Source organism: Enhydra lutris, unplaced genomic scaffold, assembly GCF_002288905.1.
Source record: "Enhydra lutris kenyoni isolate GAN:26980312 unplaced genomic scaffold, ASM228890v2 scaffoldscaffold12, whole genome shotgun sequence".
Taxonomy (NCBI): Eukaryota; Metazoa; Chordata; class Mammalia; order Carnivora; family Mustelidae; genus Enhydra; species Enhydra lutris.
The window spans coordinates 73,257,768-73,282,262 of record NW_019154096.1 but is presented as its reverse complement, the minus strand read 5'-3'; the positions used below and the strand labels follow the sequence as shown (position 1 = coordinate 73,282,262).

The following is a 24,495-nucleotide window of genomic DNA, read 5'->3' as shown; positions in this document are numbered from 1 at the left end:
TGGGGAGGGCCATGGTGCTGCCCAGGTTCAGACAGTGAGCCAGAGGCACGACCTACCCAACTTGCCTCTCAGACCCAGCCAAAAGCCTGCCTGCCTTTAGAAGGCTCAAGGGCCAAAAGATGTCACCAAGTAGTCACCCCTTTGTTTGCTTGCTTGCTTTCTGGGTCAAATACTCCATTTATTATAGAACCCGAAAGTGAAGATTTCTTGCCTTTCTCATCCTCAGTGGAGATAGTTCATCAATTCAGACATTTTTTTGAGCCCTGGCCGTACACTGGGCATGGTGCTGAGTGCTGTGCACGCACGTATCCATGAAGGCCCACCCAGGGCTTACCCTCTGGGAACAGGTACTTCTACATAGAAGTGAGGCCCTCCCTCTCTCACAGTGGACGTGGTGCCGAGGAGGGGGTGGTGGGATGTCGTGGTGGCAGTTGCCTCAGGAGGCTGAGCCGGTTGTTAGGGTGCCTGCTACGTTAGCCATCAACTGCTATGTAGCAAACCACCCCAACACTTAGCAGCTTAAAACACTACACACTCAGGATTGCACCATTTCTGTGGGTCAGAATCTGGCACAGTTTACCGTGTCCTCTCCTTCAGGATCTCTGCCAGGCCTGCGGTCAGGGCTTCCGCACGGTGGGGTCTCATCCAAAGGCTTGACTGGGGAAGGCTCTGCTTCCAAGCTCCCACGCTCTCAAGCTCACTGGCCAAATTCAGTTCCTCAATGGCTGTTGGAAGGAGGGCCTCCACTCTTTGCCAGCCGTTGGCTAGAGGCTGCCCTCGGTGCCTTGCTTCTGGGCCTTGCCAGCATAGCTGCTTGCTTTGTCAGAGCTGGCCAGGGAGGGAAACGGCGGGCCGGTCGGAAGTCACAGCTTCATGTCATCTCACCACTGGAGTGTCAGCCTATGACCTTGGCCATGTTCGCTTGATTTGAAGCACGTCATGAGGGCCAGGCCACACTCAAGGGGAGGAGACGGCGGGGTGTGCATGCCAAGGAACAGGGATGGTTGCCTACTACACCTGCTCCCCATTTCTCTGTCTGATCGTCCAGGAGCCTAGGCCCCAGTGGTGTGACCGGGAGCAGAGAGGCTGCGAGTGCGTCGCCGTGTCGAGGCAGAGCCTGCACATGCACAGTTGGCGGGGGCGGGGGGCGTTCATGCACACAATGTCTGTGTGGGCTACTGACAGCAACAGCTGTTCCGTTGCTTTTTAAACATTGATTTTAAAAAGTATGCAACATAGGAATTTCTGTTTTGAAACCCGTGACTCATGGCCTCTCTTAAATGTCTGGATTATTAGCCATCCCAGCGGGAAAGGATGATAGATGCTCAATGTTTAGGTTTTTTGAAGAAACAAACACTCGGAACCCCTGTTCCCATTGGTCTAACTGGGTTACAGGCCATCAGCCCCTTTGGGTTGTTCCATGACCTCGCGCTTCTGCAGGGGAAGGTTGCAGGGTTGCTTTCTGCCAGTGGGATGAGGCTAAACTGTTCTTTCCATCTACAAATTGGCACGGGTGGGGGTGGAGTTTGTTTTTAGTTTCAGATTCACATTTAACCTTTTTTCTAGAATTGATCCAACGTGGGGGGTTGTTAAAGTGTTGGGATTGCACACAGAATCAAATCAATCACTTTTAAGTTTCCAGAGAGAGATGTAAATGGTACGTTTGCTGTTCCCCCTTCGGGAGGAGAACAGAGGAAGAGTGGAAGGCCGGTTCTCGTGGCCAGAAGGGCCAGCCAAGTTTCACACTGCAAGTTTCTCTACGTCAGAGATAATGACAGCTTAAAAAGTGAAACATTTCTAGGCCAAATTGGCCTAGTTAATTAAAAAGCAGAATTTTTCTTCCTTTAATTCGACTCTAAAGTGGGAAAGACTGTTCTTTCCAACACATCTCCCGGTAGCTTCCCGTCTCTTCGTCTGTGAGTGGTTGACAGAGTTGGCCTCGTAATTCAGAGGCCACCGTCATTCACCGGGACAAATGGCTGGAAGGTGCTGACACAGTTCATTCAGGGGACACTTGGAGTGGGGTCACACGCCATCTGTTAAGGATTTTACTGTGTCTGTATTTTGGGTTTAAGTCTGTGCATCGTCTTACTGCCGGGGAGGGCAGTGACCAGCGCAGGATGCTGGGTGCTGCTCACGTTTTATGATGATGGTCAAATCGGGAAGGAGAACCGAGCTCAGTTAAGAACGAGAACTTGATTTTGACCTGGGCATCTTGAACCTTGACTCCTGGGGCATTGTTTTCTTCATCTGCTTGTAGAAACTAACTTTTTAACAATCTACTGGACTGGGTCAGTAATTAATCTATGATGATGCACGAGGAAGGGAGGGAGTGAAGCACTTAATACAGTGTATCCGTTTGCACGCACTTGGTCATTCGGACAAAGTAACGAGCAATGCTAAGCCTTTGGACAGGAATCCTGGTTTCATGGATTTTATTCCATCTGCAAAGTGGGTGGTAGGACGTATGGGTAATAAGTGGCAAACCAGGGTCACCTTGATAGAATCATAGCTTTGGGGGACCAGATGGTCCCAGCTCTGCCACTGACCTTGGGGCAGCTACTTGACCTCTCTGTGTCTCATTTCCTTCTTGGTGAAATGGGGGGAAATCGTCCTGCTCTTAGGGTTGTAAGAGTTACTTAATATAGGTAACATATTTAAACAGGCTGGAAATGCAAAGCATTGTGTAATTGGTAGCTGTTACGACTAGGTCACAGTGGAGTAAATACTAACAGTGATGCGAGCGAGTGTGCATCTGCTCACTATACACAGTTATTGGACACCTTTGAAGGGCTGGCAGTGAGACGACCACTGGAGGGCAAAATCCTTGTCTGGCCTCCCGGAGCCCGTGTCTAATGGAAGGGGTGGGGACAGCCCTCATTAAGTGACCTTGGCATTAACTCCAGGCTGCCTCTGTGCTAAGCCTTGTTCAGGTATTGCCTCATTTGCAATTGGCAAGCCGGTGTGTGGGCGGTGGGGCTCAGTCGCCTACCCGCGGTCACCTGGTTAGTAGTGACCAGGCTGGGGTTGAGCCCCTGTCGGTTTGACTGAGGACTCGAGCTGTCTTCCCTATCAGAGGCTGGTCCTCGGGACGCAGAGGTGGAGATAGCTGTGTGTGTAGGAGGTTTATGGGGCCCGTCGTGGGACAAGCCGGGGTGGGGGTGGGTGCCGACAGTGTGAAGGGGTGGGCCGTGGCGCAGTTGCACAGAGGTCTCCCTGATGCCATCAGGAGCCATGTGGCTGGGACCGCCCTTCTGAGATGGCGCCGCTGAGGCCTCTCCCGTCCAGCAGCCACTGTTTACCGTCTGTCCTGGGGAGGCCTGCACGGAGCAGGTCTTTCCCGCTGATGGCAGACGCTGCATGGGATGGGACCATGAGCCACCAGCAGGATGACTCCCCACTTTGGCAAGGCTCTGTGAGCCATAAGGACCCCCGTCTTCCTGGTTGGCTAAGCGTGGACTCCACACTGGCGAGATCAGGATACCGATCCCAGGGCGACATCGAGCTCAGATGATAGGAAGCCGCGCCCACCCAGGCTCCTGAGTTGCTGCAGACCTCTTACCCGCGGCAGGAATTTCTCTCGTGGTTCAGCCTGTGCTGAAAATCTTCTCCAAAAGGCTCACCGTCTCTGCGTCCCTGGAAGCACTGATGTCGTGCCGTGGACACTCCCTGCAGCGGGAGAGGGGAGCTGGCTTGCTGGCGTCCCGTGACGGGCTCTCTAGCACGTGTTTGCGCCAGGATTAGAGGGCTGGCTGTTCCCTAGCAGGGGTGGATTAGTTAGTAACATCTGTGACCTTTTTTTTTTTTTTTAAGATTTTATTTATTCATTTGACAGAGAGATAGCGAGAGAGAGTGAGTGCAAACGGGGAGGGGCAGGTAGAGGGAGAGGGAAAAGCAAGATCCACGGGGGGCTCCATCCTAGGACCCTGGGATCATGACCTGAGCCGAAGGCAGATGCTTAACCGACTGAGCCACCCAGGCGCCCAACATCCATGATCTTAAAGGGAAATTTGGAGAACTCTGGGCAAGGGTTCGAGTTGTGGTTGTGGGGGGTGGAAGCCACGGAGCGTAGAGGTCATGAGGCCGCAGATCGATTCCACGCTCTGCCTCCCTCCTCCGGCTCTTGCTCTCACCTTTGTCTTTAAGACCCGGGAGGATGAAGGATCAGCGGCCATCTGCAGGAGACTGGAGTGTCTCTCAGTGGCCTGTTCCCTGGAAATTTGAGGCATTTTGCGTCTCAGAAGCTGTCTGTCTGGGTGTCATTGGCATGTCTTTGATGAGCCTTAAAAGTGATGTGAGGTCATGCTCATAGGGCTGAGCTGGGGCCCACCCCAGGGCCAGGGAGTCAGCCTCTGCCAACAGAGCGGGAAGGGTGAGCCGGCCAGGACTGGCCAGGACAGTGCGGGGGAGGCTGCTCAGTCCACTCCCGGACCGCCAGGTCACTTCAGACACCTTGGATTTGTGAGGTTGGCAAGTTGAAGCTGTTCGGGGGGGCATGGCCATGCTCCGTGGTGGGGTCCCCCAGCCTGGGATCCAGGCCTGACTTGGCCGCTGCTTTAACCAGGGGTAGCCCAGCGATCCTGGGCGCTTCCTTTTCTTCCTTGCCAGAGACACCTGCTGTCAGGATCACCAGGAAACTGTGTGAAAGTGCTTTGTGAACCATGCCGGGCTCGTAGACCAAGGAGATTTCTGATCTCATCTCTGAGAGGTTCTACGCTTGGTTCCATGAACGTTGACCAAGGACCCATGACTGGATGCTCTAGAAGAAACAAAGGTGAACCCAGAACCCTACTCCTGCTCAAGGGGAAGGGATGACCCAGCCCCAACACGAGCCCCATGGGCTGGAGGTGCTGCGCCCACGTGGACACGTTAGGCCCAAGCCTGGATGTTCTTCTCTGGCAGAAAATGAGCCTCAGCAGTGTCACCCATGTGTATGGCTTCGGGTGACTCTCGACTTCTCCTCCAAGGGAGCCGGCCTGGTCAGTCCTGCTTGGTTGTTCCTCATGATAGGAAAGTCACAGCTTATGATTCAGTGAGACAGAAGGGCCTCCTTCCCGGCCACGTTAAATGGCCTTTATTTCCCTGTAGGAAAAATATACGTAATCATTATTGATGGCACCATATCAGAGGTCAGGAACTTATTGATTTGAATGTGGATGACGGCAAATGGAGAATGATGAAGGGACGCTCTGGGTTTCATTTTTGTAATCACCCTTCAGGTGGCTGCAGAAAGGCGGAGATATCCCGGGGTCGGGGGCTGAAGCAGAGGATGAGAGCGTGCCCTTGTTTTGGGGGCTCCTGGCTGAGGAACTAGGGCCGTTCCCATGTGTGTCATTGAGAAGCCGGCTGGCGGGGGCTCTGGGTGCACGGCGATGTCTGGGCCAGGACAGCCTGCGCTGAGCCCCGCCCCCCAGGAGCCGTCAGCTGCTCCCCACCGCCCCCCACCTCGGGGTCTGCCCCCAGTCGTTTCTCACAGCCCAGCTCTCCCAGATGTCTGGTGCGTGGAGCAGTAGCTGGGAGGGATGACACCGCGCGGGCTCTCGAGACGCAGCTGATGCGGTCAAAACTTCCCTGTGCCTTGTGGCCCTCGGATCGCCGTGACCTCTCCTGTGAGCCTCCCTGGGCACTGGCAGGTTAAAACCAACAGCGACTTTCTGGGGGTGGTGCGGGTCTTCTGGAATTGGCTGGTGGGGCTTGTGCAGCTGTGTGTGTCTGCTAAAAATGACTGAATTGTTGGTGTGTGGATTACTTCTCCATTTTAAAATGGTACGAACAAAACCACGACAAAAGGAGAACAAACCAGCCTCCTTGAGCTAGAGACATTGGAGCTGGAACCTGCCTGGGTCTCCTGGTCTCAGGGAGGCCGACCGACAAGCACGTCGTCATTGAAGAGCTAAAACCCTTAAAACCCAATGAGCTGTTACTGCAGCCAAGGACCGTCCGCTTATGCAGGTGCCCAGAGGTCACGCCGGGAGCTCTGAGATTCTAGCAAATACCTGAACACCTGTTTGTCGCTGCTGTCATTCTCCGGATGCCCAGTGTGGTGCTCCGTAACCACGTCGGCTTTCCCAGGGCAGCGAAGCTCATCGTGTTGATCCCGAGCATTTGTTTGTTTGCGGCTCTGTGACGCGTCGTGATTGCTTTTCTGTTTGCTGCCACTTATTAACTTTTCCTCAGCATTCCGAATCCCCGTGTACTTCCGACATTCAGAACATCAAAATAAAACCCCAAACCCTCTGGCTCTGGTGGCTCGCACCCTGCTCTCATCAGCTATTGGTTTGGCTCCGTCTCTAAACTCTGAGGCCAGGGGCTGGGGCTGCGTAACCTTGCGAGGCTCCCTGGTCTCTCCCAAAGCCAGTGTTCTCCTCCGGAGACAGGGTGAGGACACTCAGCTTGTGTCCAGGGGTGGGGGGGGTGCGTGCAGGTCGTGAACACAGAACGAGGATGTGCGCGTAGTGCCCAGTGCAGGGCCTGGTGAGGGGAAGCCATGAGGATGGAGGCAGCTGAAGGCCACAGCCTGGCCCACGAGACCAGCCCACAGAGTAGGGGCTGCCCCCGTTGTTGTGGCGCTCGGTCCCCCCACCTCTGCTCACATAGGTTCGGAGTGACACCCTCTCAGTGTCGTTGAAGAAATGACTGCTGGCCTTGGTGTCACCGTCTCGATCTTAAATGGTGGGGCCTTCAGTGGTGGCCCCGATGGCCTCTCATCTGTGCCCCTGAGAGAGACGTGGTCCCTTCCAGAGGCACCAGGTTGAGGGAGCCCCCCCCCCCGCACACACATTCTCCCCTACTCCCTATCGCAGCGGTGCTGGCTCCCAGGACCCCCATACTGCCCAGGCAGGAGCTAAGCGCACCTCCCCGAGGGCCAACTCCCTTAGTGGGGGCTGAACCCCACGCCTAGCAGCCTTTTCAAATAAGCCTAGCACAGAAGGCATGGAATGTATTTGGACTTACATTGGGAATTGTTCTTGGAAACAGTCCTGGCCAAATGTAACACCCATCTGTTTGGGATGGTTGAGGAGGAAGAAAACGAGGTGGTTCAGCAAAAGGGGGCTTGGCAGCCCCTAAGCCGCGGGGGGCAGGCTGAGCGGCAGGGTCAGCCAGCTCTCCCGCAGCCCCACCAGCCTTGACTGCCCCTGGGCTGGGGCCACTCACTTCACGCTGGACTGTCCCAGCTGGAGACTTTTTCCCTTGCCTCAAACCAGTTCCCGAACCTTCTACCCACTGGTCAGGTAGTCCTTCAGGAGCAGCGTTCAGGTCTGCTTCCAGCCCCAGATAGCCATGTAGCCTTTGAAACCTATTCTTCCTTCTGAGTCTTGCTTCTTCGGATGGAACAGCTCCTCCCCACCCCCAATTCGGTACCTAGCACTGAAGCAGGCAAGCATCCTTTGGGGTCCCGACCTGCCAGGAGGAGCAGAGTGACACCCTTCCTCATTCTCCGTGCCATACCTTGGTTAATACATCCTAAGATTTGCATAAGCGTCCCGGCAGCTCTGTGGTGATTCATTACGAGCTTAGGTCAGCTTACACCTGCTGTGTGTTTTCCCCATTGGCTTCTCCCCCTACATTATCGTTCTACAGTTGACTTGAAAGACCAGAATGTGGATGTTGAGATTTAGCTCTTGTTACCTGACTGTGCCTGCTCCAGCTTTTGGATCCTTTTTCTTGATACATTTGCTGCCCTTTTCAGCATTTTTCTTAATGGCTTTAAACTATCCAAGTGGCTTTCAGTCATCCTTGGTCACTACCTGGTCCTTTCTCCCCCAAGAGTAGCTACAGGGAAATCATTGCTTTTAGTATTGCTTCTGTTCTTGTGAAGCATGAGTCTCATTCCTCAGGGGTGTAAACAGAGCTCCCCTGAGAGTGAGAGCTCGTGCTTTTCCTCTGCCTTCCTTCTTGCATCTCTGTGGGAAAATGACCTGTGCCCCCATCCAGCTGCACGCTCAGGACTCTGCCAGGGTCTCAGGGCAGGAGAGGGGTGCTGGCAGAAATGACCCCTCCGTCTTCCTGGCAATGGGAGGTTAGGACCTGCATGCATTGCCTGGGGCTATTGCAACAAATTCCCATAAAGCTGGTGGCTTCAAGCAACCCAGGGCTAGCTGTCTAAAGGCCAGGTGTCGGGACGCCTGGGTGGCTCAGTTGGTTAAGCAGCTGCCTTCGGCTCAGGTCATGATCCCAGCGTCCTGGGATCGAGTCCCACATCGGGCTCCTTGCTCGTCAGGGAGCCTGCTTCTCCCTCTGCCTCTGCCTGCCATTCTGTCTGCCTGTGCTCGCTCTCTCTCCCTCTCTCTCTCTGACAAATAAATAAATAAAAAGATCTTAAAGGCCAGGTGTCAGCAGGGTAGTGTCCTTCTGGGGCTTCTGTGGAAGGGACTGTCCCAGGCCTGTGTCCAGCTGCTGCTGGTGGCTCACAGCCCTGGGTGGTCCCCAGCTTGTGGTATCACACCATCCTCTCCCTCCATCTTCATGTGGCCTTCTCCCCGGTATCTCTTTCTCCTTTGTCAGGACACTGGGTTTACAACGCACCCTGTATCCACAATGGTCTCATCTCAGGATCTTCAACATAATCTTGTTTGCAAAGACCCTATTTCCAAATAAGATCCCATTCACAGGTACTGGGGATGTATTTTGGGGGGATCTACAGAATCCACATAGGAGGGATGGCCATTCCTTGTGATGAATAAAGTCTCTGCTCAGATGTTTTTGGCAAAGTGGAGCATGAAGGACGTCGGCTTATAGATATCCATCCTGGCATGCGTGTGGGCTCCAGGGAATCCTGAGCACATTCTGTGGGCAGATCTGGGGTTCCTGGAGAGTCTGAGGGACCAGGGACAGCCCCCCTCTGCTCTACTGAGAAAGTAAGCCTGGCCTGGTTGTGATAGGCTTTGACCCTGACTCCCAGAAGGGGGGGTCCTGAGTTCATTTCACCTCACCTCAAACATGAAAACCCATAGTCCTCTCCCTCCCAGGGCTGGCCTGGCCTGGTTGGAACATCAGGCACGTTCCAGTCTGCACCCTGCGATTACTTCCTGATCTCTAAAGAATTGTATGGAATCAGCAGATTCTTCATGAAGTTACTTGGTGTTTAAAATTGAGGCAGGTTTCAGGGTTCTTGTTTTATTCATGAGCCAAACGTCCACAAGAAACGTTATAACTACAGAATCAACTCTTCATATGGAAAGCTTGACCCAGTGGTTGAGTTTTTAGATAGCAATTTATGCGATAGAATTCTGGTTCCCCTAAAGAATGTGGGTAGTCCTGTAGGAGTCCTGGGGAAGAACTTTGTTCTTGGATTTCCTATTAAACACAGATTTTGATGATAGTTTCAAAGGTGTCTGTACTTTTCCTGGACAGAGTTTCTTGGCCTAGGCCATAATATCAGCGGGACTGATATAAAAGGTGTGAGCCGAGAAGGGCATCCCGTCAGACTCACGGCCACGTGGCACATGTGGCAGGTACAACTGAATTGCTCTTTGAGGTCCGTGCAAATCTGATTTGGGCATTTACCCATCAGCCTCGAGGTTAAGACTATGACCGGCCTCCAGCAGTGGGTGCTGCAAGGGACAGACAGGTGGCATTGGGGGACACTGTAACGGATGGATGTAGTATCATCCTGCATGATGTGCTCGGATGGGTACGGATCTGTGGGGCAGGAACTCACCAGTCACCGAGCATCACTAATGATGATCTGGAAGCAGGGCCTTTTGAAGAATTTAACCAAACAGGTGAAAGTCTGCGAAACTCCCATTCCGGGATGTGTGTCGATTCTAGGCCATCTGTGGGCAGATCCCAGGCATCTCCAGACTTCTCACAGGTGTCCTCTGGGGACACTGGCTGTGGATGGATTCTAAAGGGTCGTGTCAAAGGCCTCGTGCCAAATGGCCAAGGTGAGAAGCTCCGGTCCCCACGAAGCCACGCTTGTTGTCGGTGCATCTGCGTACCCTCCCGTCAGAGGGAGGGGCGCGGGAGGAACATTTGCAGCTGCCGTGGGGTCCTGTGGTTTCCGACCAGTGGGTGTGCTGCGTTCCAGGGTCAGGCCCTAGCGTGGGGAGTGGTGGGCAGGACAGATGTGTGGACAGATGTGTGCGCTCAGACACTCGGTACAGAGGAAGAGGCACTGACTTGCCTCCACGGGCATGAGTGCAGCCATGTTGGAGAAGTCGGGGGGTAGGAAGTATGGCGTCCCAGGAGGGAGAACTTGAGTCCTTGGAGCCAGGGGGCCGCCCCGCGTCAGCCCCGTGTTCCCACAAGCAGGCCGAGGATGGTGTGTGAGGGGAGGGTGCGGCCGGGAGGTCCCGTCGGAGCAGGCATCGGAAAGGCACCAGGCAGAAATGAAGAAGGGATTTTTGAAAAACAAAAAGATGAAGAGCTTAGCCTCTTGGCAAGCAGAGCAGGAAGAGGTGTGGGCGTTCATAACCCAGTTCCGTTAAAGAAAGGAGTTACTGGGTGACGTGGGATCCCGGTTCTGTCAGGCTGCTGTGTCCCATCTCGCCCGCTGCTGTGGGTGCTTGGAATCCTCCGAAGGAGGCACCTGGAAAAGTGCCACCGTGGTAGGTCTGTGACCTGACTCCATCGGATGCAATCTGACACCTTGTGTGTTTTCAGAAATATAAAATGTGTGGATATGTGCTTGAGTAGCACAAGAAACTTCCGGCAGGGTATTTCAGCAGCGATAACGAAGGTCCCCTTTGGGGAGCGGGACTCCCAGTTACGGCCGCTGGAGACACTGGGCAGGATGACGTCCCATGGGGGCTGTGTTTATTATGCTGCTGTAACTCATCTCGTCTTGCTGGTTGTTCATGTGATGTAAGAAAAGAAAAACCCCGTGCTTAAAAAAAATCCGTCTGTAATGCAGAGTCCAGTAAAGTATATTTGCAGAGGATGTACTGAAGGAAGGAAGGTTGGAAGGAAAGAGCAAGCGAGCGAGCGAGCAAGCAGACCCTTATCCTGCCGCTTGGTCAAGGCTGGAAGGCGGGCTTTATTCTGGGCCAGGTGTGGGGGGTCGGCACACAGCGTGGGGACAGCTCGGGCACAGCAGGGGAAAGTGGGGACTTATAGCCAAGGAGGACGGGTTGGGGCTTTGGAAATTACTGAGGATGCATCAGGGTAAGAAGGTCGGTGCTTTGACCAACCCAACCTAGCAGGATTCTGGCTGAAGGTGGGCTGGGGGGACCAGACATCTCCTGAGTGTCAGTGGGGGACCAGGAAGCCACCACCCAGTGAGGGCGATCAGATATCAGAGCATGATCAGATATCAGAGGGCGGGGAATTTTGGCTAAACCAACCTCGCTGGATTCTTGCTGAAATTGGGCAATTCAGGAGTGGACGTGGTCATCTATAAGGTGAGACCTAGCTGGGAAGAGGTTTAGAGGAGCCCCAGGAAAGCTCGGTCAAGGAGCGGCACCGCCGGGTCCATAGGAAGACACGGCACGTCTGTGAGGAGGGATCCATGTGAACGGACCTGTGAACGCGGACAAGCAGGGTTACGGTGACTACATGCACATGTGCGAGTGTTTTTATATTGTGTTAAAAAATAGGTCCCTAACAATCTAGAAAGATAACATCTCATAATTTTTTTTTTTTTAATGTTTGGAACGTCTGTGGAATGGGCAGGAGTTTCACGAGGAACTGTAATGTAAAAGCGACAGATGCTTTCGTTGCTTCAGATGGAGGAGAGAGAGAATGGGAGGAGCATAACATTTCCAGGGCCTGTCTTCGCTCTCGTACAGTTTCTAAGCTCACTGGGACAGGCAAAGCAGGGCTGCGCACGCAAGAGGCTGGAAAGAGGGCGCCTGGGTGTCTCCGTCGTTAAGCATCTGCCTTCAGCTCAGGTCGTGGTCCCAGGGTCCTGGGATGGAGCACTGCATCGGGCTCCCTGCTCAGCGGGAGGCCTGCTTCTCCCTCTCCCACTCCCCCTGCTTGTGTCCCCTCTCTCGGTGTGTCTCTCTCTGTCAAATAAATATATAAAATCTTAAAAAAAAAAAAAAGAGGCTGGAAAGAATAAAGTACCAGTGGCTTGTTTGGGGCCAGTATAGACGACTCTGAGTCCAGGAGAGCCTGGTGGCCCTGGCAGGGGTGAGAAGGTGTGAGAGGGTACAGGAAGGTGGCCTATCCGCAGGGAACAGCGAGAAGCGGCAGGGTCCTGATGGCGCTATGAGGCCACGTGACTGCATGCTGATTGTCATTGTCGCGCCGGGAGCGTGGTTTCCCAGTCCTGGGTTGGTAAAAATATCCCTCTATTTTATTCACAGGTTGTACTCTGACTATCTCTACTTCGCAAGTTCGAATAAATCTGCCGATGACTTCCATGAAAAAGTGACAGAAGCTCTGCAGCTGTTTGAAAATTGCATGCTCGGTTATTCCTTGCGCGCCTGCGTCTACAACAACACGCTCAACAATGCCATGCCTGTGCGTATCCTGGAAGCACCCCCCCCGCGAGCACAGGCGCCCCGGTGCTTATTATGCAGGCGGCATGGTGGATGGGACGGGAGCACAGAGACACAGAGAAGCGTTTGAATGTGCAGATGCCTCTCCCCGTGCCTCTGAGCAGTGGCTGATGCACAGGCAAATACGCGGACGTAAAAACTGTAAAAGGGATGGGCCCTTCGAGCGGGCACCAGGTGTCCTTCTCTGCTGATCTCCCCAGTGCAATACTCTCTCCTCCCTCTGCGGGAATGAGGGTGCATTTAGGAAGATTACCATATAGTGAGGCTCAGAAAACGCACTGTGCGATTAGGATTGGCGACACGGGGACCCGCTCTCAGATGGCCTGGAGCACATTCTCCAGTGGTGGATGGCTCTGGTGCTTTAAAATGTTGCCAGCTGGATTGACGCGCTCCTGCCGGAGTTTTTAGTTTGTCAGAGGAGGTGCACACAAGGGCACAGATCTGCACGGAATCTGGCCAGGGGTGTAGGGTAGAGTCAGACGGTGTAGTTCCCAGCCTGGGTGTTTATTAGCTGTGTGACTCTGAACAGGTGTTTGAGCTTCTCTGAGACTCAGTGGCTTCCTCATAAAACGGAGTAATACGGTTGCTTCACCCAGTAGCTGTAAGGATCAGAGCAATCGTTCGTTCACATGGAGAACAGAAATAAATAATCCTTTTCTTTCAGCCGTCGTAGTGTCATTGGTTGGGGCCCCGTAGATTAGACTGACAAAAGACGGATGCGCAAGGGGAAAAAAACCCACAAGTTGATTAACGCGTGTGTTGCAAATACACTTGTCTCTGATGAGTAACTCAGAGGAGTGGTTAGATCTCAGGCTTATATAACAACTTAACAGGAAAAGGACTTTGAATTTCTAGGGCAGCAAATGGTGGAAAGGCAAATAAACGTACGAGGGAGGTAATGGCTGGTAAGGGCAAGCTTTAGTGAGGTTTGTCATGTCAGATCCTTAGCGCTGTCCGAAGGCCGGCAGAGGTCCAGAGTTGTCTCCAGTGACAAACTTTGGTCCATCCTGGTGGAGAGCGGGGAAGGGCCCCCATACAAGTTAATGTACTGCTTGTAGGCCAACAGGGTAAAGGCAGAGAGCTCTTATATCTGTGTTTCTTAGTTGCCTTCAGCTCAAAATAATCCTGATACCAAAGTGGCATATTTCAGGCAGCGTATTCTGTTCCACCATCCTTCACGCGCATTCGTCGTCTTGCTGGGTCTGGGCTGGCACCTGGGCTGGGACTGCAGCTGTGGCAGGACAGGCGTGTCACTGGGTCCCGGGTGAGAGACATAGAGGCTGGGGTAGGAGCAGAGGCTATCTGGACACAGAGTATCAGGGGGGCTTCCCAGGAGAGGTAATGTTGAGCTGAGGTCTAAAGGATGAGTCATCCAGGGACATGGAGATAGATGTGCAGGAGAGGGGAGCAGGCTGTACAAAGGCCGAGGGGTGAGCTTGGAGGGTGTTTGCTGCAGCCGCCACAGTACGTGGTTGTGTGGATGGTGGGGTGATGGGAAAAGGGAAGCGTGAGCCTGCATCCCCAGGAACCCGGTGAACCTTGGAAGTCTGGACACATCCTGAGGGAGAGGGTCCCCAGGGAGGGCTTAAGGCCAGGATTGCTGTAGCAGTTTTGCATTTGAGAAAGATGCCCGGTGTCCTGGGTCCCCAGGGGTGGGAGGGGGATTGTCTCCCAGAGGCAGGGAGGCCAGGGTGGGGAGGGATGGGATTTCTGGAAGAGAATTGGTGGCGGAGACAGGGTATGAAAAAATGGAGGTTACTAGAAGCAATTAGGAGGAATAGTGGAAAAGATGTGTAGGCGGATTGGATGAACCGGTGAGATCAGAGGGGGAAACCGTGTGTTTTCTGGCTGAGGTGCCAAGTACAGTTTTTGCTTCAAAATGGCTCTGACTCTTAGCTGTTGCTTTTTAATCATGATTATTTATGACCGTAAGGGTCATCCATGCAGGGCCTGCTGGACAGAAGAGCCATTTTCTGGAGATATTTCCTAAAAATTCAAGGGCGTGGCATGAAATGGGGACTGGCCTCACTTACAGCTGAGTCTCGATTCGTCTCCAGAGGCATCTCTTGGGTGCCCATCCCGTGCTCAGTACCGTGCCCGGTGCTGGAGGAAACCCGAGCCGGGCACGGCCTGGAAGAGAGGGAGGGCACGAGGCAGGATGGGGCGAGCTGAGGTGACTTACCCAGCTAGCATGGTTCAGAGAGGTGCTCGAACCATCCTCTCCCAGAGCTGTGTGGCACGCTTGTCAAGAGGCAGACTGGTTACTCAGAGTCCAGTCATTTGGAACAAAGAGAGGCCCATGGGGGCTGCACGACCTGGCAGCAGCAGAAGTGCAGGCCGGAAGCGAAGCCCCAGTCCAGGTGGATTCTTGGTTTCATTATTGTATTGTAGAATGTCAAGTGTGCGGAAGCAGGGAGGGAAAAACAACTCAAGAAACCATCACGTGAGGGGCCGCCAGGAACTGTGTATGTGACTGTCAGCACGGATCCTAGTGAGGCATTAACGAGGGGGCTGGAGAGGTTGGGAGAACGGGCCTCGGCAGGCCCAGCCATCTTATCTGCCGTCGTCGCTGGCTTCAGTGCGGACCGATGGCCAGAAGACTTGGATTTTGTCACACGCATAGAGCTGCTGCCATTAACGCGTGTTCCCGTTCTTATTGTCTCTTTTACCCGCTGAGGTCTTGCTCTCCCACATCCCTGGCAGTGTGACTACTGAGCTCTGTCTTCAGGAGGTGATCCCGCAGACACTCTGAAAGGGAGGCATCGGTGTGGGCTTCCCCTCCCGGCCTTGGATGAGGAAGCGCTTAACGCCGGCTGGCTTTGGAAGGGCAAGGCCAGGCAGGGCCGGGTGGGGCTCCTTCCTGGGGGCAGGGCTCATTTCAGGGGCTTCATGTTGTGTGTCTCTCATGGAGTAGTGAACATCTGACCTAAACGTGGTGAAAAGAATGAACATCCGTGCCGCCGGGCACTCTGTGTCCCCCGGAGCTGGCCGGGCCTCCAGCCCCTCGGCACCCTTGCCGGGGAGAACAGGACGGCGGGATCCAACCTTTGTTCACTCCCGACGCTACACCAGGCACCCTCTTGAGCTCTCGTGGTACTCCATGTTCTACCCTCCACGCTACCCTGAAATCTGTGCCCATTTTACAGATGAGGACACTGAGGCTCCCAGACACTGATGGAGAAAGGGAAGGCACTTCGAGCTGGTAACAGGCCTCATGTTCGTCCCAGGTCCTGTGGCCTTTCAGACTCATGGCGTTTCTACCTTAGCTGGTTAGCTCCCAAGGTCTAAACTGACCTTTTGCGCTTAGTCTCAGTTTTGCTGAGGATGCCGAGGTGGTGCTTAGCGGTCAGAGAGAGATGCCCAGGGACAGGACGGGTAGACAGGACAGGGGTGGTGGGCGTCACGGGTCGCAGACTGGCTTTACTCTTCAGCCCCTGGCCAGCTCCTGCAGGAAGGGCTGGTGGCTCCAGACATTGGTTTCTTCAGCAGCTCAGCTCCACCTCCCCCGCGAGGCCCGGGCTCCAGGCAGCCAGGGCCCATGTTGGTGACATAGCAGCATGTCTCCATTGGCTCGTGGGCCACCTGGCGTGCCGTGTGCACGTGACTATTTGCAGAATGAACGAGTGAACAAGCGAGGAGTTTTCACCACTAGCGGATGGCAGATGGGCTGGGTGGGGTGTCCCACCTGAACCCCTGATGGGGAATGGAGAGGCTTGGCATAGTGCCTGTCTGGGAAGAGCCTGTATCCACCTCTCCTTGGCTCTGTCCCCATGTGGGGGAAAAGCCCTGGTGGCGGGGACCCTGGCACCAGCTCCTCCTGGTGGGTGCTCCCAGCTGACCTCGGCAGACCCCTCCCCCTCCCTGGGTTTCCCTTTCTCCATCAAGAGTTGGCTGGGCAGAGCACCTCAAAGGCTTTTCTTAGTTCTGAGATTTTGTCATTTTTAAAAAAAGATTTTATTTATTTATGTGTCAGAGAGAGAGCGCGCGCGCGAGAGAGCACAAGCCGGCAGAGAGGCAGGCAGAGGCAGAGAGAGAAGCAGGTTCCCCGCTGAGCAAGGAGTCCGATGTGGGACTCGATCCCAGCACCCTGGGATCAAGAACTGAGCTGAAGGCAGAGGCTTAACCAGCTGAGCCACCCAGGTGTTCCGAGATTTTGTCATTTTAAATCTGTCAGACACTTCTAAATACCCTTTTTATCTTCATTCCGTTTTGATTCTCTGGCCTCTGCGGGGAAAAGGCGAAGAAGAACTCTGAGGGGGCCTGTCCTAGGTGTGTCTTAATGGCGTCCTGTTGTAGTGGTGACGCCGTGTGAACCAGAATGTGTCACTCGGGCGGCCAGGGCTTCCCTGGAGTGGCAAGGGGGCGGGGCGGCCCGAAGAGGGGCATGTCTAGGGAACCAGGGAACCTGCGGCTGTGGGAGCCAGCCCACCTCCCTTCCCCTGCAGAGCCACCTCCCCCGCCAGGGCCTTTGCCGCCTGTGAGGGAAGACTCCTCCCGGGAGCGGCTGTGCCGGCTCTGCCCCGGTGGCCACAAGCAGGCTTGCCGAGAAATAGTCTGTCACACGTGACCAGGTCAGGTGTGGGTTCCCGGTGATGCTACAGGGCCCCACCTTGTCGCAAACACCAGCTTCTTTCATTCTAGAAAGTTCTCAGGTCCCAAAGGTAGGTTCTCTGGAAGAGATGACCCTCGTGAGGCCGGTCCTCCCTGAGGGGGATTGGCCATGGGCCTGACAGAAAGTGGAAATGCTCTAGGAGGCCGACGACTCAAGAAGACCTGCTCATAATGGTTTGTCTGTGTTGGAGGCGACGCACACAGGATCTCTGAGGCTGGCACACACCCAGGTTCTCTCTGGCTTTGGCCCAGCTTGGGGTCTTTGTTACGGGCTGGCGCACAAGGAAGCGACATCCTGGGAGCTGGCGGTACCTAATGGGTTTTGGAGACAGCTTATCCCCTCTCACTGTTCTTCCTCTGCATCCTCCCACAGGATTGGAAAAATAACAAAGTGGGAGAAGAATAGTGGGAGAGGAATCGAGTCAGCCGGAGCCTGGTCGGCCTTGTGCGGCAGGATGACGGAGGAGCCTGGGCCTTCAGCTTTGGGAGCCAAGGCCCAGAGGGGCTGGCTGGGGGCTGAGCACAAGCCGGACCAAGAGCTTGCCACGCTGGGACCGTGGTGGGAGGGCAGGGCGTGGGGATAGTTTTCACTGGTGGTGGCTGAGGGCTGGGTGCTGGGAGACTAGATGGGAGCACCAGTGAGGAGGCCGTGACCGTGGGGCCTGATCGGGGCAGCTGGCGTGAGGCAAGGCAGAGGCCATGGAGGGAAACAGTTGGGAAGGTCGCCGAGGCAGAGCAGTAGACAGGAAGTGGAGCAGGGTCCGGAGGACTTGGGGAGGCGGGAGGAAGGAGAAGGGGCGGCAGGGTGGAGGGGGAGAGAGCTGTTCCCTCCGCAACTGTGAAGGTCACGGGAGTGTGCCAAGACTGCTCTCCTTTCTGATGTAAGTCGGGGGTCCCCAAAACCACTTCTGGGGTTCAGTCCCAGGAAGGAATCAAGGGCACACTGAAGACGGGGACTCGTGGTTACAGCAGGGAGGGGTACCCATTAAAACCCGTGCAGGGAAGAAGCACGTGGTCTGCACCAAGCATTCCCGCTAGGGAAGCCCAGCAAGCCTCGATGGCCACACTGTGTCCTGGGGCACAGTCACCTACTATCTTTACTGTCCAGCCCCTACCACAGGTCAGACTGATCCTGTGTCGCCAAGAGCCCCTGTCGTCACTCATGCTGTTTACTGTCAGGTGGCCCGATGTCCCAGGTGAGCAAAGATACTTATCAGGCAGGATATCCTAGGTGACCCAGAGGTCACCTCCCAGGAGCCAAGGACAGGGGCCAGACTTCCCTCCGGGTAGGGTTAATTCTTCAGTGTGTGTGTAATCTTGCCAGGTAGGTGTGAGCAAAGGCACAGGCGCATGGGGACCCGGACATGTGACTGCCTAGAACAGGCTGTGTTTGGCCATCCACACAGCCACCTGGTCACGGGGTTCGGGTGGCCCCAGGCGCTCGGCCTTTCCCTCACCTGGCTTGTGCCTGAGGCGTTTTCATGGCCATCGTGTGCTGGGTGTAGGAGCAGGAGCGCCCGGTTACTGTGCAGAGAACGTTTGCCCGTTCTGTGTGCGGGCTCGGCCTCTTCCTTCCTCGGCCTTCCTTCCTTCCTTCACTCTGTAGTGTGCCCTGCTGCCAGCTACGGGGTTGTCGTGAGGATTCCGTGTGGCCCTGAGCAGGAAGCATTTGTGTGGGGAGCTCAGAACCCTGCGTGAGGACCCGAGAACTCTCGGGGTTCAAAATCCGTCCTTTGAAGGCAGCTGTTCACTTGGATAACTCTTGGCATTGGCTCATACCCGTGCCCGAGCGCTGTGGGGAAAACGAGGGGGGAAGGACCCTCACGTAACGCCTGCCTCCTCCTTTGGTTCTAGGTGAGGCTCCAGGTCGGTCTGTATGCCGTGTACCTCCTGGACTGGCTCGCCGTCTTTAACAAAGAACAGTTTCTCATCCTCCGCCTGGAAGACCACGCGTCCAACGTCAAGTACACCATGAACAGGGTCTTCCAGTTCCTCAACCTCGGTAGGAATGTCATGCGGGAGAGCGTGGGGCTGGCACAGACCGTGCACCCCGCGCGGCCGAGGTGCTCACTGAGTCACAGGCAGACTCCGTGCGCCAGGCTGGGCCTAGCTAGCTCAGTAGCTGTTTGCCAAGTGCAGGGCCTGCATCTGGGGTAGAGAGGGGTCTCTCATCGGGGAGCTCTCAGTCCAGCAGAGGGAGACGGGAAAGCCACAGCTCAGGTCATCGAGTAACTAGTAGAATGAAGTGGGGGAGGGGTAGCACGCTTGCTGTAGGTTCACACACGTGACTTGGGGTCCCAGCTGCTGAAGGATGGAATGGAAATATTCATGGAAGGCATGGTCTGTGAGCTGAGCCTTGAGGACAGGTCAGAGGTCAGTGTGTGGCTGGAACAGTCTTGCAGAGGCCACAAGGCTTGGAGGAGGGAATGGACAGTTAATTGCATCGTCCCAGGTTTTTGGGAACCCCTGGAGTTGGGGCCGCATAGTTGAGCAGCACGTCTAGGAAGGTTAGCTGCTCCTGGCCATGGTGATGGCCAGCAGGGTGGGAGTGTGGACACGGATTGCTGCCCATGTGGGTGGCCCCCGTGAACCACTTGTTGAGGATCTAGAGCAGAGCACACGTTCTTCCCCAGGACTCGCCCCGTGGCCCCATCTAATAATCTGGCCTGGGAATTCTGTTGTTGGAATATTTCTTGAAGTACGTTGGCCCACCACTGTCTTGGAGCCCTTCTGTCGTGGGTGAGCTAGTGGCATGAGGGAGGTGATCACTTTTCCCTGTGACGGCCCAGAACCATTTTTCTTTGATTTGACCCCTGGTAGATCCTGCTGCATTGATGAGCTAGTCCCTGAGACAGGAAAGGCCTGTTCTGTTCCTTCTATTATGCACATCCCAAGGACACTAGAATAGGGTTTTCTGTGTAAAGGCTCAGGACTTTGGCCAAATCCGGGGGGCCTGAGCAGTGATCTGGTTGGTTAAGCCACGGAGAGGTCTGTGGTCTAGAGGGCTGCGGATGGAGGTGGCTTGTTCCCGGGCCTCTCTCCCCATCGGTCCCCTTGTGGCAGGTGGACCCCTTGCGGCTCCTGGAGTCTCTGGACACAGGTGGCCTCCTCCCGGCCCCCATGGCCACTGTACAGCATGATACACAAGGTGAAATATGGCACAGCCACGGGCCCTTCGCATCAGCAGCCTGAAGCAGAAACGACACTGGCAGAACTCGGGCAGGCTGGTTAGCAGGAATATCTAAGTACAGGGACCATGCCAGGTGGGTCAGACAGTTATCCAGGGACAGGCTGACGGCCACGAGAGCCAGCCCTTCGTGGCTCTGTGGCCATGAAAGCAGGAGGGGAGGCTCGGGTGAGGCTGCATCCCCCGGTTCCCGCCGCACGTCTGAGGGCAGGGGTGCAGCCCCCGGCCGGACAGTCCCTGCTTCTTCACGAGGGCCCTTCTACGTTCTGCCCTCAGCGGCTCTGGGATGGATCCAGCCGGAGAGTTTTCATCCCCCAGCGCTTCGGGGGAGCTCCTGTCTCAGCACGAAGCAGGGCTGGGGGTTTTGCAGGGTTCCTTCCTGCCGTGCCTCCGGCCTCACGGGAGCGTTTCTGTGTTCCAGGGCCCTTGGGGGAGAAACAGGAGACCCTGATGACAAAGAGCCCCGCGTCCAACGCGCGGCGTCCCGAGGACCGGAACCTGGGGCCCATGTGGCCGGTCACCCAGAGGATCCTGCAGGACTTCTACGGGCCCTTCAACACCAGGCTGGCCCAGGTGCTCGCCGACGAGGCGTTCGCCTGGAGGAAGACCTGAGGCCGAGCTCCCTCGGCGGGTTCCACTGTGCCACCATGGGAGCGTGTCTTTGGGGGCAGGCAGGGGGGTCCTTTCACTCACAGCCTGGAGAAAACCCTGGGATTCCTCTTCCCCTCCCTAGGCACGTGTGTAGTATAAGCATTTGTTGTGTGGGATAACCTGGCGACTGACCCTCACGGAGCTCCGCCGTCCAAAGCCACTGGAAACCCCGCTTGGGAAACCGTTCCCTCCTGTACCACAGCGGCCAGGCTGTGGGGATGAGGCGGGTGGTGCCGGGCGAGGGGCCACGGGGGAGGCACGGCGGGGGACTGACTATGCTGGGAGCCCCACTGAGCACACCGAATGTCATATCACCACGCCGGAGGTCATGTCACCAGGCCAGAGGCTGTGTCGCCATGCCAAAGGTCACATCACCATGCTGGAGATCACGCCACCATGTCAAAGGTCACGTCACCACGGTAGAGGTCACACTGCCACAGTAGAGGTCATGCCACCACAGTAGAGGTCACACCACGACAGTAGAGGTCATGTCCCCATGCTAGAGGTCACATCAGAGCAGTGCCAACATTTACACTTGGTTCAGTTGTGGACACTGTTCGGGTCATTTGGGCAGAGAATGGAGGCTCTTTCCTTTTTTTCCGTTTACTCCAAAGTCCACCTTTATTCTCTTCAGTTGTAAACCCTGTTCACTTGTTCACTTCACTTTTGTGAGAGAGAAAACAGTTGCTTTTTGGCAGCCTATTTGCTTCTCGGACCATCTCCTTCTGTCCTTGCGTTACTGAGGTTAAACTAGAAAATGAATGTTTGAAACCACTTTCTGCATTTTGTCAGCCATAGCTCTCTTTTCTGCCTCTTTACGTGTCTCCTCTAGGGTTTATTCCGTTTATAATCAGATCACAAATTTAGTTTATAGTTGGGAAGTTTTCGCTGTTAATGCCAGACTGAGCGACTTCCAGGAATTGAACCCTTTGTGGGAAGTCTGGGTATCTTGGGCCTTCCACACGCACTCAAGGTCGTCGCCAGGCCTGGAGGGTGTTTCAAGTTTTAGTTCTGGCCACAGACACACTCTGTTGCTCTGTCTTCCCCCCCCCAGGAATGAGCTCATTATCCACATTCTCCACCACATGCGGCCAGAGGCCTTCACTATGTTCACGGACTACAGGATACTCGTGTTCTGTTTCAGAAACACAGTGAGCTCTACATGGCCGAGCATAGTATGCTGGGATTCTTAATGGAACTTTCTGGGCCACTTGGCAGCTTGGTTACCAACGGATGCAGTAAAGGTCTCGTCATGTCTTGGAAGTGATGCGGAGAGATTGAAGAGGACCCTGGAGCCCACTTGGCACACAGCCCCAGGCGCGACCTCACTGAAGCTTTGGCCTGGTGTGTTTTCGAGGGAGGTCTCCTGCGAACCAGAGCTCTCTGGTCAAGGTTGTGCAATGCCAAAGTCCGAAAGTGCAGCTGCCTTCTTGTCCGGCCATGGCAGACACGCGGATTTGCTCTGCTCTCTAGCCCTGGCGCTGCCGTCTTCCTGCCACCAGGAGGCGGGATGCACGGGCCGTGGGCACTGGGTGGCCGAACTCCTCCTGCACCCGAAGGGGCCGTGCGTCCTCCAGACCCGCTGTATGGGACACTCCCTCACATGGAGCGGAGCTCGCGGGGGAGTCTGACCCGAGCCCAGCGGGGGCAGGGGGCTCTCATGGTAGCGTGCGTGCGTGCGTGTGTATTTATTTGCAGGAGGGGGTGTGCGTGTGCGTCTGCTGTGCGTGTGCGTGCGTGTGTGTGCGTGTGCGTGGGTGCCTTTCCTGGGTGGGCTCCCTTCCGGGTCTGTTAGCTGATGAGACGCCTCCGCCCCAGACACAACCTTCTCGTGGATTCGTTTCTCTGCCGACGAACTTGTCTCGTCCAGTCCACGTTTTGCTCTCCCACTCCAGCCTCGACGACGACGACGACAGATTTTCCTACGCACTCCTATGCATGTGAACAACATGTAATGTAAATCTGCTTCTTACAGAAGTATTACCAGAGGTATGATTTCCAATGTTATTTGGTTTATCCTGCAAATCTTTCTGTACGCGCAGGCCCAGCCCTTTGTGCCAATCCGTGCCATCTGGTTTCTCCCACAGGGCCTTTCTCGGGAGGCCATATCTGTCGCCTCTGCTTTCTCACGTCCGGGCCCAGTTCTCGGTGGCGGTCCTCGAGCCTGTCGTCCCAAACCAAAGTGAAAGGGAGCATTTCTCATGACCTGGTATTGAAGTGACTTTGTGTCCCCAAAGTTGCGTATTGGACCGTGTTCAGTTGTACACCCCTGGTAGCGGAAGGTATGTTAAGTGAGCCCAGTCACGCTGTACTTGTGTTCATATTTCACATTAAATGTGGATCCCTGTGACCGTCGCGGGAGTGCCTGCCATTCCTCGCCCTCCTGATCGCCCGTGGTGGGTTCTCCATGGCATCTGCTGCGTACAAATGAGCCTCATTTGTACTCATTCGGGGGCTCACCTGCGGGCTCTGCACACTGGGTGAGGGCACCTCCTGCGTATGGTGACGCGAGAGAAGACTCCCCACTGAGCAGCCTGCCGTGGGTGCCAGGGCCCGCCCCCAGACAAGCCTCATGTGGGCGTCAGCCTGTGCACATGAAGATGGGGTGACCGACCCCAGGCACGGCTCCTCCCAGACGCTGCTTCCCTCATTCCTGGGGCCGGGCCCAGGGGCAGTTAGTTGGAGACTCCTGGTGTCATTGGCTATGTGTCACTGACACTAGACCCTCCAGGTCCCCTGGCTGCACTGGGCTGGAGAAGATGGGATGGTCTCCAGTTTGGGGTTCTGGAGGCCTGGGCTCTCCTGGGGCCAGTGTGGACCATGGCTTGGTCCCCTAGTTCTGAAAAGATCCTCTGGGGAGAGTCTCTCTCCCAGCACTTCCCCCCCAGAGTGGTGTGTTGTGTGAAGGGGGCCAGTGAGTCCAGACCTGGAAAGAGGAGGACCCCATCTCTTGATGAGGGAGCCAGGAACCGCTTGGCTCTGCAGAGAAAATGGGCCTGATTGGAGAACGGGGGCGGGTGGCCAATGAGGGCAGGAGACACAGGTGAGTCCGGAGGTTGGTTGAGTCCCTATCCCCCCGGGAGCCTTTCCAGAAACCCTCTCCTGTGTGGACACCCACCCCTACTCGGGAACCAGCTTGCAGGGAACCTACTGATGGAGACTGTATACATACATCTTTGTGTAAATCTCCCTTTGGAATGACCTCTTCCCAGAGGTCCCTGTTTGGGAACTGAAGCAAAGGCAGAGCTCTGGAGGAGTTTCTGGCCTCAGCGAGCAGGGAGGGAGAAGTCTCGGGCGTGGGCTGGCAGGTGTTTTCCTGTTGCTCCAGAAATCTCACCCCGTGGGTAGCTCCCCTGCCTGTGGGCGAGGCAGAGCCTGTTAAGACTCACAGGAAGAATCACCTTCTCAGAACCTTCTCGGGCCAGGCTCCTGCCAAGCAGCCAGGAGAGGGCAGGCCCACGGGCGGGGACACACCAGCCGGAGCCGCAGTGGCCCTGGGGACCTGGGTTAGCCACTCTCCATTGCTGGAGCACATTATGCCACACTTAGCCCCTTAAAACAACACACGTTGGTTATCGGGGAGTGCTGGAGATCAGAAAT

The 24,495-nt window shown here is 55.4% G+C and overlaps 1 protein-coding gene across 1 annotated transcript in view; it reads left to right on the top strand.

Annotated features, from left to right (window-relative positions):
• The window catches only part of LOC111145346 (carbohydrate sulfotransferase 15), a 33,164-nt gene extending 10,550 nt beyond the window's left edge, over positions 1-22,614 (top strand). The window contains exons 5-7 of the mRNA XM_022500197.1: positions 12,252-12,408; positions 18,912-19,059; positions 20,666-22,614. Coding sequence (XP_022355905.1) covers positions 12,252-12,408; positions 18,912-19,059; positions 20,666-20,856 — 496 coding nt within the window. The 3' untranslated portion in view covers positions 20,857-22,614. The remainder of the gene's footprint in view (positions 1-12,251; positions 12,409-18,911; positions 19,060-20,665) is intronic.
• Positions 22,615-24,495: the final 1,881 nt, after the last annotated feature.